The 15,570-nt window shown below is 40.4% G+C and overlaps 1 protein-coding gene across 3 annotated transcripts in view; it reads left to right on the top strand.

Annotated features, from left to right (window-relative positions):
• Nucleotides 1–14,747, top strand: part of LOC134966967 (B-cell receptor CD22-like) — a 78,488-nt gene extending 63,741 nt beyond the window's left edge. For all 3 annotated transcript variants that reach the window (XM_063943978.1, XM_063943977.1, XM_063943976.1), the window contains 5 exons: nt 4,232–4,328; nt 7,936–7,990; nt 8,627–8,709; nt 11,947–11,998; nt 14,605–14,747. In XM_063943978.1, coding sequence (XP_063800048.1) covers nt 4,232–4,328; nt 7,936–7,990; nt 8,627–8,709; nt 11,947–11,998; nt 14,605–14,730 — 413 coding nt within the window. In that variant the 3' untranslated portion in view covers nt 14,731–14,747. The remainder of the gene's footprint in view (nt 1–4,231; nt 4,329–7,935; nt 7,991–8,626; nt 8,710–11,946; nt 11,999–14,604) is intronic.
• The last annotated feature ends 823 nt before the right edge of the window (nt 14,748–15,570 follow it).

Genomic DNA, 15,570 nt, shown 5'->3' with positions numbered 1-15,570 from the left:
TGTGTCTGACTGGCCAGGCGGCTTGGCTTTTATACATTAGTCCAAATCATGAAACAATGGAAATGGTAATCTCTTCACCTATAGGTCAAAGGGCTGGTCATTTACAGTACAGGAGGGGTCATAGGTCGGTTTGAATAGGTGGGCGATGCCTGGTCCAGGTGCACTTGCAGATGTTCTCCACTGGGTTCCCGCCGAATATCAAGAGTACAGTAAATACAGTGTAATATTAATATTCTGTTCCTGTGCATAGATATGCGCAGGAGCGTGCTATCTTCTGCAAACTGCTACCGGATTATTGCTCTTAAAATACCTTATAGCTGGATACCAAACACCACCTCCTAACCTAATGCTGTCCCCTCATATCCTGTAAAGGTGAATCCCTTTGTTGTTGTACCTTTGAAGCAAATGTAACTCGCTGGTGTGGTGCGTGTAGGCTATGTGTAAATTATGCACTATGTGGATTAAATATCAGGTGTCTTTGTGGCTTTTCCATGCGACTGCATATGCTACCGTATTTACTCATACCACGCGCTAATACGCAGGACTTCGTGAGCCAATATACACAACGTGCGAGTATGCGCACGCACGGCAGAACAAGCACCCGCACGGAGTCCATCTGTGTGGTGTTTGCACGTGATGCGTGTAACTATAATATATTCGACTTCGACAGCCCCTATAGTTTTGTCACGTGCCTATGGCGCGTACTGGCTCTATTTTAAATATGGGGAGGGTGCGCTGATGCTTTTTCCTGCACACAGCGCTAAAATGTCTAGTTACGGCACTGGTTGAAAGTGGGCTATACCAGGGCTTGCGCAGTCCAACACATGCTAGTTCACATGGAGAAGACTGAAACTAGCATTTGCATATTACCGCCACTGCAAGTTCGAAAAAGCCACAGTTGCAGCTGCAATAGCATTCATCCGTATAACAGGCCCAGTGATGGGGGGCAGTTGGAGTTGTAAAACAAAAAGAATTAGCACAGTAGAGCACTTTAAAAATAAAAAAAATACATAAACTCAGATCATACGGTACAATTGATATTGATTTGGTGTACCCTAAGAATGACACCAGCTGCTAGTGGCTAACACACTTGTCAATCAGTGTGAGAACTGCTCTGCCATGTGCATTTAGTAATCATCTTTCACCAATTTAGAAAAGGTTCCTGTGCTCATTTACATTTGTTGGTTATCACTATGCGTGGTTCAGGACAGCACTGGTGCTGCAACTGATATTCATACATATAGGGCCTTATTCAGAGATCGATGGAGATCGCTGCATACGCAGCCAGATCTGCGTCCAGGGCAGCCATCAAGGGGGGGGGAGAGTGTGGGCATTGGTGTCCCAGGCCCTTACAGAGAGGTGGGCCCACCCCTGGCACCTACTACCAATACCTGTAGAACTGCACCAGGCTGTGAAACAACAGCGGGTTGATGCCGAGTGAAGACTTCTTAAAACAAGCCTTCAACCGTGCATCAGCTCTCTGTGAACTGTTCCTGTAGGTCCACAATGTTCCACCTATATGTAATATCACAATATATGACATCACATAGGTGTGGAGTGATGCGGTAGAATCTTATTTTGGGGGGAGGGGCCTTGTCTCTTTTGTTAGTCCTGGGCCCCATAATTTCTGATGTCAGCCCTGCCTGTGTCCATCTGCTCACATGCTGGCGGCTATCCAGCACAAGGCAAGGCTGCCCAGCATGTGTGAGGCCGCCTCCCAATGCATCCGCAATTAGATTGCGGACACATCGGAACTCAGGTTGACCCCTGGCAGCGCAGCCTGGCTGCGCTGTCAGGCAGTCGGCCAGCATTTTTTGGACTGGAGCAGCTGCATGTGATGTCACACAGCCACCCCGAAAACGGTCCCGGCCCACCCCCATTCAGTTCGCCCTGCACCCCCAACACAGCATTGCGCCTCGCGAACACCAGCCGATGTCAATCACATTGCGGTTGCATCCATCGGGGATGCAACCGCAATGTCTGTGCCCGCGCAGTTTGCCGATTTCAGCAAACTGCACTGTGGGCTACATTAGCAGCCGGGTCGGAATGACCCCCTTAGCCTTGATTTGGTGTACCAGAATAAGAGGGCGTATATTTACTAAAAGTCAAATTTGGGTTGATTTTTGGTCGATGTTTGGTCGATTTGTGATCACTTTTGTTTTTCTGGATTTAAATACACATTTACCAACAGATGATTTTTGACATCGTTAAGAAAAAATAATCATCTGTTAGTAAATTTGGAATTTAGACCCGGAAATACAAAATTGACCAAACATTGACCCAGATCAATTTTTTTTAAATATACTCCTACATCCCACATTTACTAACAGATGATCTTTTGCACAATTTTTTTAAGAATTATGTCATAAATCATCTGTTAGTAAATGTGTGATTTAGACCCTGAAACACAAAATCTATCAAAAATCGACCTAGCTTCAACCCAAATTGACTTTTAGTAAACATACCTATGCGTGTCTCACATCCCTGGCTTGCTTTCCGTATTACTGGGGGTTCCCTGCTGAATGGAGCTGCTCAGCTCAGAATCCACTCACAGCTCCTATTATCAGGGTGCCACTCACGCTGGGGTCATGGGTCTTCTGCTGCCATTCTCCTCACACCAGTGCTATCATGGGACAATGCCCCTGTATGCAGCCTTCTCCTCACCAGTCACCTACTGTAAGCCATGCTTGACTCCTCCACCTGAGCTTTCAGATAAGACCCCAGCTAGGTTCCTGGATTTTCCCATTCTGTGCAGTCTCCGGGTACTAGTGCCTCCTGCAGTTGATGGCACCAATTAGGTTCAGCCCTGGAACATCCACAACACAGGGCAGCACTATAAGTCCATTTACAAACGTGATACCCCTATTAGTCCAGTTACAGGGTGCTTTAGTGGGGTATCACAATTATACTTGTATGTGCCACTTGAAGAAACAGTTTTATATATTTTGCAATTCTTCCAGCTACTTAGGTGCTTCCCTTAGATATACTGTATATTTTCAATAAACTTATTACTTAATATAGGTACGCACTATACAATTATTGAGCCGATTTGCCAATAATTGGGTTTCGGACAAAGTTATTGTCTAATGTGTATGATGGATCATTTTGGAGTTTCGCCGATAATTCTGGAAATACTTTGCCGCACACACAAGCCATCGATTTTGCTATCTGTTGTTCCAAACCAAAACTCTCGGACACAATCTCTCAATATCGAGCAGTGTGTGTACATTCTAAATAATCTGCCCACGTTTCCTATGTTTTTCTGTCACTTATGTCATCCTCCTTGTGGGCGGACATATGCAAATGCGGTGTGATGTGGCAGAAAATCTTTTAGTGTGTAGCTCAGATATTGGTGCCTAAAATTTCCCGAAAAATTGGGCAATTGTTAGACCGACCCAAAAAATTCTGACAGTGTGTACCTGGCTTTAGTCTGACTGTGGATTGTGCTGTTCAGGAATCAGAGTTCCACTGTTATAACACTTAGTGCAGTGGTTCCCAAACTTTTTTTGAATCATGGCACCCTAGAGTATCAGAATCTTTTTCATGGCACCCCTAGGCCTAAAGGTTCTTTTTGAAAAATTCTGAAAAAAATATTAAATGAGGTAAATTGTGTTTATATGTCATCCTTAGGTTCAGTTATATGGTGAGGGATAAGATTCACTTCTGATTGGCCACATATTTTATGATTGAAAGCCACCAGAACTGGTTGTAACTCTTACATTAAATATAAATAAACTGAATTGATCCTGGACCACCAACCCAATGCACCCCTGCAAGGGTCCAAGGCACCCCAGGGTGCCTGAGCACCCAGATTGTGAAACACTGACTATGGGGTACATTTACTAAGCAGTGATAAGAATGGAGAAGTGAGCCAGTGGAGAGATTTCCCCAACAAAAAATCAGCAGCTCTGTATTATTTTATAGTATGCAAATTATAGATGTTACTTCAGTGCTGATTGGTTGCCATGGGCAACTTCTCCACTGGCTCACTTTCCCGCTCTTATCACTGCTTAGTAAATGTACCCTTTAGTGTATCTGCTGTAAAACCTCTCTAGTTATTGTACTTTTCATCTATAATGCTATTTATGAGAAAGATGTACGGATGTACAGGAAATTACTCAACATCTTTCATGTTTTTGTATAAAGGCGTAAATATCTGTAATTTACATTTTATACATTATTATGTAAAAATACAACTATTAATAAGTGCTGCCTAATTTTTGTTTTTCAGCTGGAAACGGAAATGAATACCTTCCTGTGATAATAGGAAGTGCGGTTGGACTCGGGGTCCTAACTTTGCTAATCATCATCATTTGCGTTTGTAACAGGTACATTATGTAGAAGAAATAATATTATTTATACAGTTTAAAATGGTTTTGAATAGTTCTGTACTTTGCAAAAGAAAAGAAAAGGTAAAAAGTAACAGGAACTTATATAAATGAACATTTTAAGCAACTTTAATACTGTGTAACTGACCTTTTTGCTTTAAGAAAACAATTGGGAATTTATTCACGTCAAATCAGCCCAAAATTACGAATCATCAGAGTGATCTAATGGGTCTATTTATCAGTTTGCAGCGATAGTAAAATTTATGTATTTAAAAAAAATAATCATCTGTCACCACAACTGATTTTGTAGGGATGGGAAAATGTGTAAGCGATTCTTTGGCAGAGTGGAGGAACTTGGAAACAGTGCATGAGAGGTGGGAAACATTAAAATGTGCAATATTGAAGGCAACAGACCTTTGTATCAAAACTGTTAGGAAAAACACAAGGAAAAGGAAGCCAGTGTGGTTTGCAAAAGAAGTAGCAAATATTGTGAGAGCAAAAAAGATGGCTTTTAGGAAATATAAGCAGACACAAAATAATGAAGACAAAAAGATATATCTTGTTAGACAGAAGGAGACAAAGAAGGTAATCAGATGTGCAAAGGCACAAGCTGGGGAGAAAATGGCCCAGTCAGTGGGTAAAGGAGGCAAAACTTTTTTTAGGTATATAAGCGAAAGGAGAACAACAAAAGGCGGAATTAGAAAACTAAAGACGGACACTGGGAGTCTTGTTGAAGGAGACAATTTAATAGCAGATCATCTTAATGATTATTTTTGCTCAGTATTTACTACTGAAAGAGAGGGGAAGGGGCCACAGTTAAGTTGCAGGGATATTTAGGAAAATGAAACAAGTACATTTACAGAGGATAAAGGTCCTAACAGAACTCTCAAAGCTGAAAGTGGACAAATCTATGGGGCCAGATGGGATACATCCAAGGATACTAAAAGAACTTAAAGAGGTGCTGGTAGCACCATTGACAGAATTATTCAACCAGTCATTAGCTACAGGAGTAATTCCAGGGGACTGGAAAAGAGCAAATGTAGTCCCACTGCACAAAAGTGGAAGCAAGGAAGAGGCAAACAACTACAGACCAGTGAGTCTTACATCAGTAGTAGGGAAATTGATGGAAACACTCTTAAAAGAAAGAGTTGTAGATTATCTCAAATCCGGCAATTTACTGGATCCCAAACAGCATGGATTCACTGGGGGGAGATCATGTCAAACAAATCTTATTGACTTTTTTGATTGTGAGACTAAAGTGATGGATAAAGGTGGAGCCATGGATATAGCTTATCTAGACTTTAGTAAGGCTTTTGACACAGTTCCACATCGCAGACTGCTAAATAAACTTGAAAGTTTGGGATTGAATATTAGGATTGTTGAATGGATAAGATCTTGGTTGAAGGATAGAAAACAGAGAGTTGTGGTAAATGGAGTGCATTCACAGGAGGGAAATGTTACCAGTGGAGTACCCCAGGGATCTGTACTTGGACCAGTGCTTTTTAATATCTTTATTGGTGACATTGCAAATGGCATTAAAGGGAAAGTATGCCTTTTTGCAGATGACACAAAGGTATGCAACAGGGTAGACACACCAGGTGGGGTAAAACAAATGATTGAGGATCTAGGTAGATTAGAGGAACGGTCAAGAGTCTGGCAATTACAGTTCAATGCCAAAAAATGAAAAATCATGCACTTGGGTCTCAAAAATCCTAAAGCTAAATACAGTATTAATGGCACTATACTGGAAACTACTGAGGAGGAAAGGGATCTAGGAGTCACTATTTCAGATGACTTAAAGTCAGGTAAGCAATGTAACAAGGCAATGAGGAAGGCTAGTCAGATGCTTGGCTGCATTGGGAGAGGAATCAGCAGCAGAAAGAAAGAAGTAATAATGCCACTGTATAGGTCATTGGTACGGCCTCATCTAGAATACTGTGTTCAGTTCTGGAGGCCATATCTTCAAAAGGATATTAATACATTAGAAACTGTACAAAGGAGGGCAACTAAAATGGTGCATGGCCTACATCACAAAACATACCCAGAAAGACTAAGAAATCTCAATATGTATAGTTTGGAGCAGAGAAGGGAAAGGGGGGACATGATAGAAACTTTCAAATATATCAAGGGTTTTAACAAAGTCCAGGAGGGAAACATTCTCCAAATGAAGAGAAGCAATAGGACACGAGGACATGCACTGAGACTGGAGGGGGGGAGGTTCAGGGGAAATTTGCGGAAAAATTATTTCACAGAAAGGGTAGTGGACAAGTGGAATAGCCTCCCATCAGAGGTGGTAGAGGCTAAGACAGTAGAGCAATTTAAACATGCATGGGATAGACATAAGGATATCCTTACAAAGAAATAAGGATCAAATAAGGTTAGAGATAAAAATAATATAAAAAAAAAAGAAAAAAGGGGCAGACTAGATGGGCCAAGTGGTTCTTATCTGCCGACAAATTCTATGTTTCTATGTTTCTATGTTTAAAGTTTAATGTGAAAACTGAGTTCCTGGAGTGATCACCCCAGGTGATGCCTTAGAGGGGAGGGCTGAGGCCAAGTGAGAGATAAGGGGGGATGTGATGGTGTGATCACATCATCATGGACCCACCCCTGCAATACAATACCATTATTAACAGCTTTGTAAAGCAGGGGCTAGACCACGATGATGCGTTTTAAGTACAAATGGCATCATCAAGTCGTCTGGACTTCCCGATTCACTGGTGAGGTGGGAGGCAATGACCAGTCTCCAGGAAGACTGGATTATTCTTCTGGGCATTCGGGAGAGACACTACTGATTTCAGAATCTACAGTAGGCAACTACTGGCTAAGAGGAATCTTACTACCACTCTGGATAGTACTGGTCCCTCTGTGCTGTTCCCAGACAGAGGGAAACCAAACCAAAAAACACTAATGGGCAAAACCATGTGCACTGCAGGTGGGCCGGATGTAACATGTGCAGAGAGAGTTAGATTTGGGTGTGGTGTGTTCAAACTGAAATCTAAATTGCCGTGTAGAAATAAAGCAGCCAGTATTTACCCTGCACAGAAACAACATAACCCACCCAAATCTAACTCTCTCTGCACATGTTACATCTGCCACAACTGCAGTGCAACATGGTTTTGCCCAGTTGCCAACTTTATTGGTTTGCTAACAACTCTGAATAACCCCCATAGGCTGTCAGTAGCTGATTCATAAAAAAAGAAATTGAAACTAAATTAATATTTAAATATTTAAAAAAAAAAATTGAAATAAAATATTTATTTAATGTATTCTGCAAGAAAAAAAAAATCTGTTTGGAGCCCCTGCTGGTGCCATCCTGAGATGACAGTTGAAGGTACATGTGCTGTTGCAGTCTTTGTTAAATAGGCTCCCATGCATGTATTTTGCATGGGGAAGCTATCACCAGAGTTAGCAAACAAATATTCACTGTTTTGAAGACTATTTTATATAATCATGCCTCTCACTGTCTACTGGATGTAGGCAGTAGCCTAGGTAGTCTAATGAATCATCCCATTATGATTTGGGGAAATAAAAATAAAAAAAGTTATTTTATTGACCTCATTAAAATAGAGAATAAAATCCTAAATCCTATTTTTTGCTCTTCTAGAAGGATAAAAAAATCATCTGTATCAAAGCAGACTGGAACTGAGAAAAACATTAAGGTAGTTGTTACCTATTCTTTTAAATCCTTAAATCATGTATACAGTATGTTTGCAGACATTAACAGTAGTAGAACTTTATTTAACAAATCTTCCAGAACTTTGGACCATTTCTCATTGTGTTCTGTTTCCAGCATATTGGTAATCTAATTTAAATTTTGACACAAGCAACAACATATGTACATATATAATGGCAGCTGTAGATATGGGTTGAACCATCTCTGATTCAGATCGATAAGATCCAGCAACTTTCCTCTGAGAACTGAGTTTTAAAACTGATTGTGTATGATAAATGGTGCTCCAGCCAATCAGCTCATAACGGTCATGTGTTTGAAAAATGACAGTTGGGAGCTGATTGGCTGTAGCACCATTTATGTATGATAAACTTGCTGCGTATGATAAAACTCGTTGATAAATCAGCCCCCTAAATTGATATTTGTAGCGTTCACAGTTTGAAACCTCTGCTCAGGACTAACACAAACCGTTAGCACCCATCTACTGTAAAGGATAAATAATGCAGAATTGTACTGTAATTAGCACACTGTGTTTACAAAATATTAGTGATTTCTTTTAATCGATGAATCACACGGAACAGTGTTATTTATTATTCACTAATTATTACACAATGTCATAATCCAGGAGGAGATATTACTGGATAATCGTGTGTACGCGAACGTGTCTATACAGCAGAACATACCAGAAGAACGTTCCACCAGATCACAGTAAGTTCTCACAAAATAAAATGTTGACTTCTCTTTCTGCATTGCTAATACACAGTGGGCTTTATAATACACCAGACAACCTGATCTTGATCACATCATATTTATGTGAGCTGACCCTAACCTTTACTCCTCTCTCCCACACTTACCCTGCCTATATCCCCTTTTTCCCTGTATTAACAGTCCCGGGGACAGGTGCACATTATTGGGAAGAGGAGAAGATATATTTGGATAGAAACGTGAAATTAAAAGTAATTTATTATATTTTGAATGGTCCTTAATTCGGTTGTTTCCCTGGAGCAGACCTTTCTCCTCTCTCATGACAGAGAGATAACAGACACTGCTACTATATACGTGACAGTGCCATACGGACAAATAAATGGGGATTAAAAAAAGCATATGCTAAAAACATTTCAGAAGTTTTGTAGATTTGTTATTTTGTCATCGATAGACTGAAACTTATCAAACTTAGGGGGCGATACAGACCTGATCATTGGGCTGGTAACTTTGCTGTGCTGTGTTCAGATAATCGCTGCCTCTAGGGGGAGTGTAAATTCGCCGTGCAAGTGTGCGATGCTATGTGTACACAGAGCTGTAAAAATCCACGTTGTGCAGTCCCTGCGCAGCCTAGGACTTACTCCTACAGTGCGATCACATCAGGCTGATCGGGGCCGGCTCTGACGTCAGACACCCTCCCTGAAAACGCTTGGGCACGCCTGCATTTTCTCGAACACTCCCAATAAATGGTCAGTTACCCCACACAAACGGCCTCTCCCTGTCAATCACCTTGCAAATGTCCGTGCGATCAGAATTTTCGCACTATCCCGTCGCTGACCGACAATGCCCTTTGTTGTTGTCTGATGCGTGTGCGCATTGCGGTGCATATGCATGCACAGTTACTACCTGATTGCTCTTCGTGTGAAAACGCACAGTAGCGATCATATCTGATTCACCCCCTTAGTTCAGCAGCTGCAGAAATCAGTGGGGCAGATGTATTAACCTGGAGAAGGCATAAGTCATGATAAACCAGTGATATGTGCAAGGTGTTTAAGGCAGCAGCCAATCAGATCCTAACTGTTAATTTACATATTGGAGCTGATTGGCTGGTGCCTTTATCACGTTGCACATATCACTGGTTTATCACTTCCTTATGCCTTCTCCAGGTTAATACATCTGCCCCCCTGCTATTACCAGTGTCGGAGTACACACAGTACCAGACAACTGCCACATGAGATAAAAGTTTATGTGCACACAATAGGGGGTGCCTTTTAGGCAGATGACAGAGAATAGATTGTATATCCCTTATAAAATTCTGAACCAAAATGGGTACTTTAGAGATTCTGATATTTGACTATTAATGTGCATCCCTAACTTCATATTGGTAATGAATCTGACTTTCAAATCAATGTGTTCATCAATCCATGAAAAATTAAGTTGCTAAAAGAAGTTTTAATAAAATCCTGAACAGCGTTCTTTTTTTTTCTTCTTTTTTTTTTAAATCACAAGAAAATGGCAGACTAGATGGGTCAAGGGGTTCTTATCTGCCATCAAATTCTGTTTAAATACAGCAGGTTCACCTGTGGTGGCTTCTCTCTATAGCCAAGTATATACCACTATTGCTTGAAGGGGTCAGTTTGCAGGACGATGTTCTATAAGTACAACATACTTTATGCTATCCAAAAATATCCACAATAACCAGGAATAATCACCATTGAAATAGGTGAGACCATAATCAGTCATTTTTATAATTGGGGGTGGGTGATGATTGCAAGTCACATTTTTCTGCCTGCGTGTGGGGCAATCTCCTGACCACAATACCAGACCCTGGTTATGCCAAGAAAGGCTACTCCTTGTCCAGAGGGGCTGAACATATCATTTGGATCTTCTCAATTTTGGCACACTGAAAATGACTGGGGTGGTACTTACAAAGATTCTATTATAGTGAATACTGTTAGAAATACGTGCGTACAGACTTCAGCACGCAGCAGAGTTCCTGTACACACCAGTGGAAGACTTACAACTACAGCACAAACAGCCCAGTTACTTAACTAGGGGAGTGGTTTTATTGAAGATAAAGCAGGTACAGCTGTACTCACTGTTATATGCACTGGTAGATGGACTGGAGCAGGCTGTCATACAGCTCACCAGCTGGGGAGTGTATGTAGATACTGGGTAGTAGTGTGGATGCTGGAAATGCTTCTGTAATGGCAAACGCTGGGTCACACTGGAGCTGAGTGGAAAAGTACTATCTGCTGCTGCGGCATTCTCACACAGTCCCTAGATTTAACTGGGAGGCTCAACATTCTGTAGGTGGCAACAGGCCTTGTTTAACACATTATACTTGCTATAATATATGGTGTCTTCTTTGTATAGACCATTGTATTATGGGAGTGGTAAGTTATGTTAACTATACTACTTTGTATCCAATTAGCTGTGGTTAATTAATGCGGTTAATTGTCCCCCCTGGGGGATATCCTATTAGCCCCAATAAACCGTGGATCACACTGGATTATCAGGGATTTTGTTTCACTTGCCTCAGGTAGGCAAAACCAAATCCTCCAGAAACAGTTCCGTTTTCCTCTGAAAACGGGGCTGTTTCTACCGAAAGCACACAGGTTTCACTGAACCTGTGTGTTTTTGGGAGAGAATGTTTTTTTTTTTACAGGCGACCAAATTGGATAGCCTGTAAAAAAAAAAATACGGGTGAAACATTGGGAAAAATCGTGAAAAACATCAGTTTTTGCATGCCTGATGTTTCTTTACCTCTAAGTGGATACCCCCCATACTGTCGCATTTTTTCACTATTTCAGTCTAACCCAAACCCTAAACCTAAATGTAGAACTACAATGTTCTGTCAACATTCATAGCATGTCAACATTTGTGTATGTTGTCATGTTACATGTCGACACAATGCCCATGCGGATAGTTGACATTCAAAACATGTTGACATGTTGACATAGCAAAAGGCAATTACTAACTATTTCCGTGATTTTGGACCTATTTGGGGACATTCACAGAGCCTGCCATACTGCCATACTAGCTGCTTTCTGAGCTGGTGGTAGGCCGGTAAGTTGTTGCATAACCCATTGCAGACCGCTATCAGGTCTCTGCTAGGTGCTTAGTATTTGACTACAAATTATTTAAGTTGTACTCAACTAAGGTGGGTGCTCGAATGATAATTGTAAAAATGGAATAGATCTTAACTATGGTCTAAATGACTATCACATTTATATGTTATAGGGAATACTGTAATAATGAGAAAGAACATGACCCAGCTACCAACCAGACCATGGTAAGCATTACTTTTGACTTTTTCGGTGCTGTATTGAAACACTCCTAGGTTTTAACAGAACTGTAAATTCCTTATTTAAAGAGAAACTGTTTTACTGTAATATTATTACTAGTGTACAAATGGAATGTCTTCTCTCCATGTAGCTACTTACACATCTGCTAGTTAAGAAGCAAAATCCTACTGATAACAAGCCGCAATATATAGCAACATCATTCTTCTGGTGCTTTTTATACAACTCTTGTAGTATTATTATTATTATTATTATTATCATCCTTTATTTATTATTATTTATTGCCAGTTATTTATATAGCGCACACAAATTCCGCAGCGCTTTACAGAGAATATTCGGTCATTCACATCAATCCCTGCCCCAGTGGAGCTTACAATCTATATTCCCTATCACATGTACACGCACACACATTCATGCTAGGGTTAATTTTGTTGGGAGCCAATTAACCTACCAGTATATTTTTGGATTGTGGGAGGAAACCGGAGTACCCGGAGGAAACCCACGCAAGTACGGGGAGAATATACAAACTCCCCACAGTTAGGGCCATGGTAGGAATCGAACCCATGACCTCAGTGCTGTGAGGCAGTAATGCTAACCATTACACCATCCGCACTGGTGCTACAGGGGATCCACAGCACCCATAACACATAATCAAATGAGCAAACAAGAAAACAGCACTTACAGTACAGGACAATATAGGACAGGTATAGAAAACCAGGGTTTAGGTGCCATCAAAGGGAGTATGGAGTATAAGATAGTGTAAGTAAGAAAAGGAAAATCACATGAGGAGAGAAGGCCCTGCTTTTGCGAGCTTACAATCTAAAAGGTGATAGTGACACAGAAGGGGTAGACATTTTAAGGCTGCAGAGTTGTCTGTAAAGGCTGTAAATTTATTGTACTTTATAGGGGACATTTACTAAGCAGTGATAAGAGAGGAGAAGTGAGCCAGTGGAGAAGTTGCCCATGGCAACCATTTGGCACTGAAGTAACATCTATTATTTGCATACTATAGAATTATACAGAGCTTCTGATTGGTTGATGGGACAATTTCTCCACTGGCTCACTTCTACGCTCTTATCATTGCTTAGCAAATGTCCCCCTAAGTCTTTTATATACATGCATATAGTAGGTTTTTTCTTTTGTTTGTATTGTACTTATGTCATTCAATGATAATGCACAACTGATGATAACATACAGATAAAGGGCTAGATGCATCATCGCTTGGAAAGTGATAAAATGGAAGCTGAAACAGTACCAGCCAATCAGCTCCTATCTGCCATGTCACAGGCAGTGTTTGAAAAATGGCAGCTATGAGCTGATTGGTTGGTACTTTTTCAGTCTCCATTTTATCACTTTAAGCAATGATGCATCTGGCCCAAACTCTTGTCAATTATATCTGTATAAGTGATGGGCCCCGACATTAATGCTTATTAATGTTATGATGACATCATTGCAGTGTTTATGAGTAATACTTATGTTTTAGAAGAAACAACAAACTCTCGGGCTGGGATGTAATGAAGTCCGAGTTCGGCAGCCGTGGGGGATGCTGGGTGAACGCAGACATTTTTTTAAAGGGGCAATCATTTATAAGGCATGAATTAGCCATGTAAATTATTGGCCATTTAAAAAAAAGAGTTCGACCAGCAACCCGCACGGCCGCTGAACTCGGACTTCATTACATCCCACCCCTAGTGTCATTTTTTAACAGAAAATCAATAATCCCTACTGTTTTTATCAGTATGAAACCACTTGGCCTATGACCTCATGCCTTTAAATAGCCACTGAACTATTGAAGACTTCTCATAGGCTTACACGTTACTACAGAAAATATCTTTGCACAAAAGGGGAGATGGATCAAGCGTTGGAAAGAGATGAAGTGGAGATGTTGCCCAGTGCAGCCAATCAGCATGTAACTGTCATTTGTTTATCACAGTCTCTGAAATGACAGTTAAAAGCTGATTGGGTGCTATAGACAACTTCTCAATTATATCTCTCTCAAAGGTTTGAAAACACAGGGGTGGAGTCGGAAGTGTTAGCCCGAGAATTTGCAAAGTTGGTAGACCTTCCCCATCCATGAGAATTATGTGCTATCCCATCTAATCACCAACATTAAGGTGAATGTCTACAGCACATAAAGGTATATCCATCTTCCATTTTCCATCATCTTCCTTCTTCCATCATCTTCCTTCTTCCATCTTCCTTCTTCTTCCATCTTACATCATCTTACATCTTCCATCATCTTCCTTCTTCCATCATCTTCCTTCTTCCATCATCCTTCTTCTTCCATCATCTTCCTTCTTCCATCATCCTTCTTCTTCCATCTTCCATCGATTATCTTCCATCTGATTTAGTATATACTGTAAGTTTAACTGTGCTAATTTACCTTTCTTCTGAATCACTAATAAATTATCTGTGAATGGATTTTCTATAAAACAAACTATTGGCCTAATACCTCCAACAAGCCAAGGGATATTCCTTCACTTGTTCCCATTATCACAGGTATGAAGATGGATCAAAGGACCAGAACTCATTCAGCAGAAAAATTGAGGCATTTCAAAGAGATTCATATTCCATCTTTTTCCTCTTCATTTTGTAGGAGAAACAGAATGAGGAGACAGATGGTATTTTGTATACTTCAGTTGACTTACCTCCAACGAATCAAGTCCTGATACAACCAAAGTGTACTGAGGAGGAAACAGAATATTCAGTTATACAACATTAAACATCTCTTAGATATTATAGGCATGGAAGGGTTGTTATCATTTCTAGTCATGAATATTGGGAATACACACCCCTCTCCCAAAAATATGCAGTCTAAATATTTTAATAAATTCCATTGATACCCCGACACACAATACAACATGTCTCTTCTTCTTAACTGTGCTTTCGATGGCACTGTCAACAAAAAAAAAAAACCTTTATTAAATTTAGTATGGTCCCTGGTGTTTTGTGAGTAATTATTTTTTTTTACAACAGATGACTTTCAATGAATTACATGAACCCCATTTTATCTATAAAAATCTATGGGGGATAGTCAATTGTTTGAAAAGTCGGTTGGATGTCTGTTTTTTCCTGTCTATTAGATAGGAAAAAACAGCTACCCAACTGACTTTTCCAACAATTGAATACCCCCCTATATGTCTAAATGTTAGGTTGTTGTTAATTTACCAATGATGAGATTATCTGTAATAGTGTAGCAAATACTCTAATTCCTATTTGATATTTTGTATTAAAAATTAATTAAATAGGCCACTTGTTGAGTATAAACAGTTTACCCAAGGCCGGATTAACATTGGGGCGGATGAAGCTACAGCTCCAGGCCCCAGATAAAATAGGCCCATCATCATGACAGCATGGTGATGCTTAACTGCGCAGCTGGTGACATGGTTGTCATAAATGAAAATAATTAAAATTATATTTTGAATTCCTTGCAAAGTGATGCTATTTTCCTACTTTTATGGATTTTGGGAGATATTGTGGCTTATAGTATAGGGAGTGAACACGCGCATATGTCACTTGCCACACCCACACAACATTAACCACACCTCCTCAACTTCTCACA

Source organism: Pseudophryne corroboree, chromosome 10 (genome assembly GCF_028390025.1).
Source record: "Pseudophryne corroboree isolate aPseCor3 chromosome 10, aPseCor3.hap2, whole genome shotgun sequence".
Taxonomy (NCBI): domain Eukaryota; kingdom Metazoa; phylum Chordata; class Amphibia; order Anura; family Myobatrachidae; genus Pseudophryne; species Pseudophryne corroboree.
This window is presented reverse-complemented; position numbering and strand designations above follow the sequence as displayed.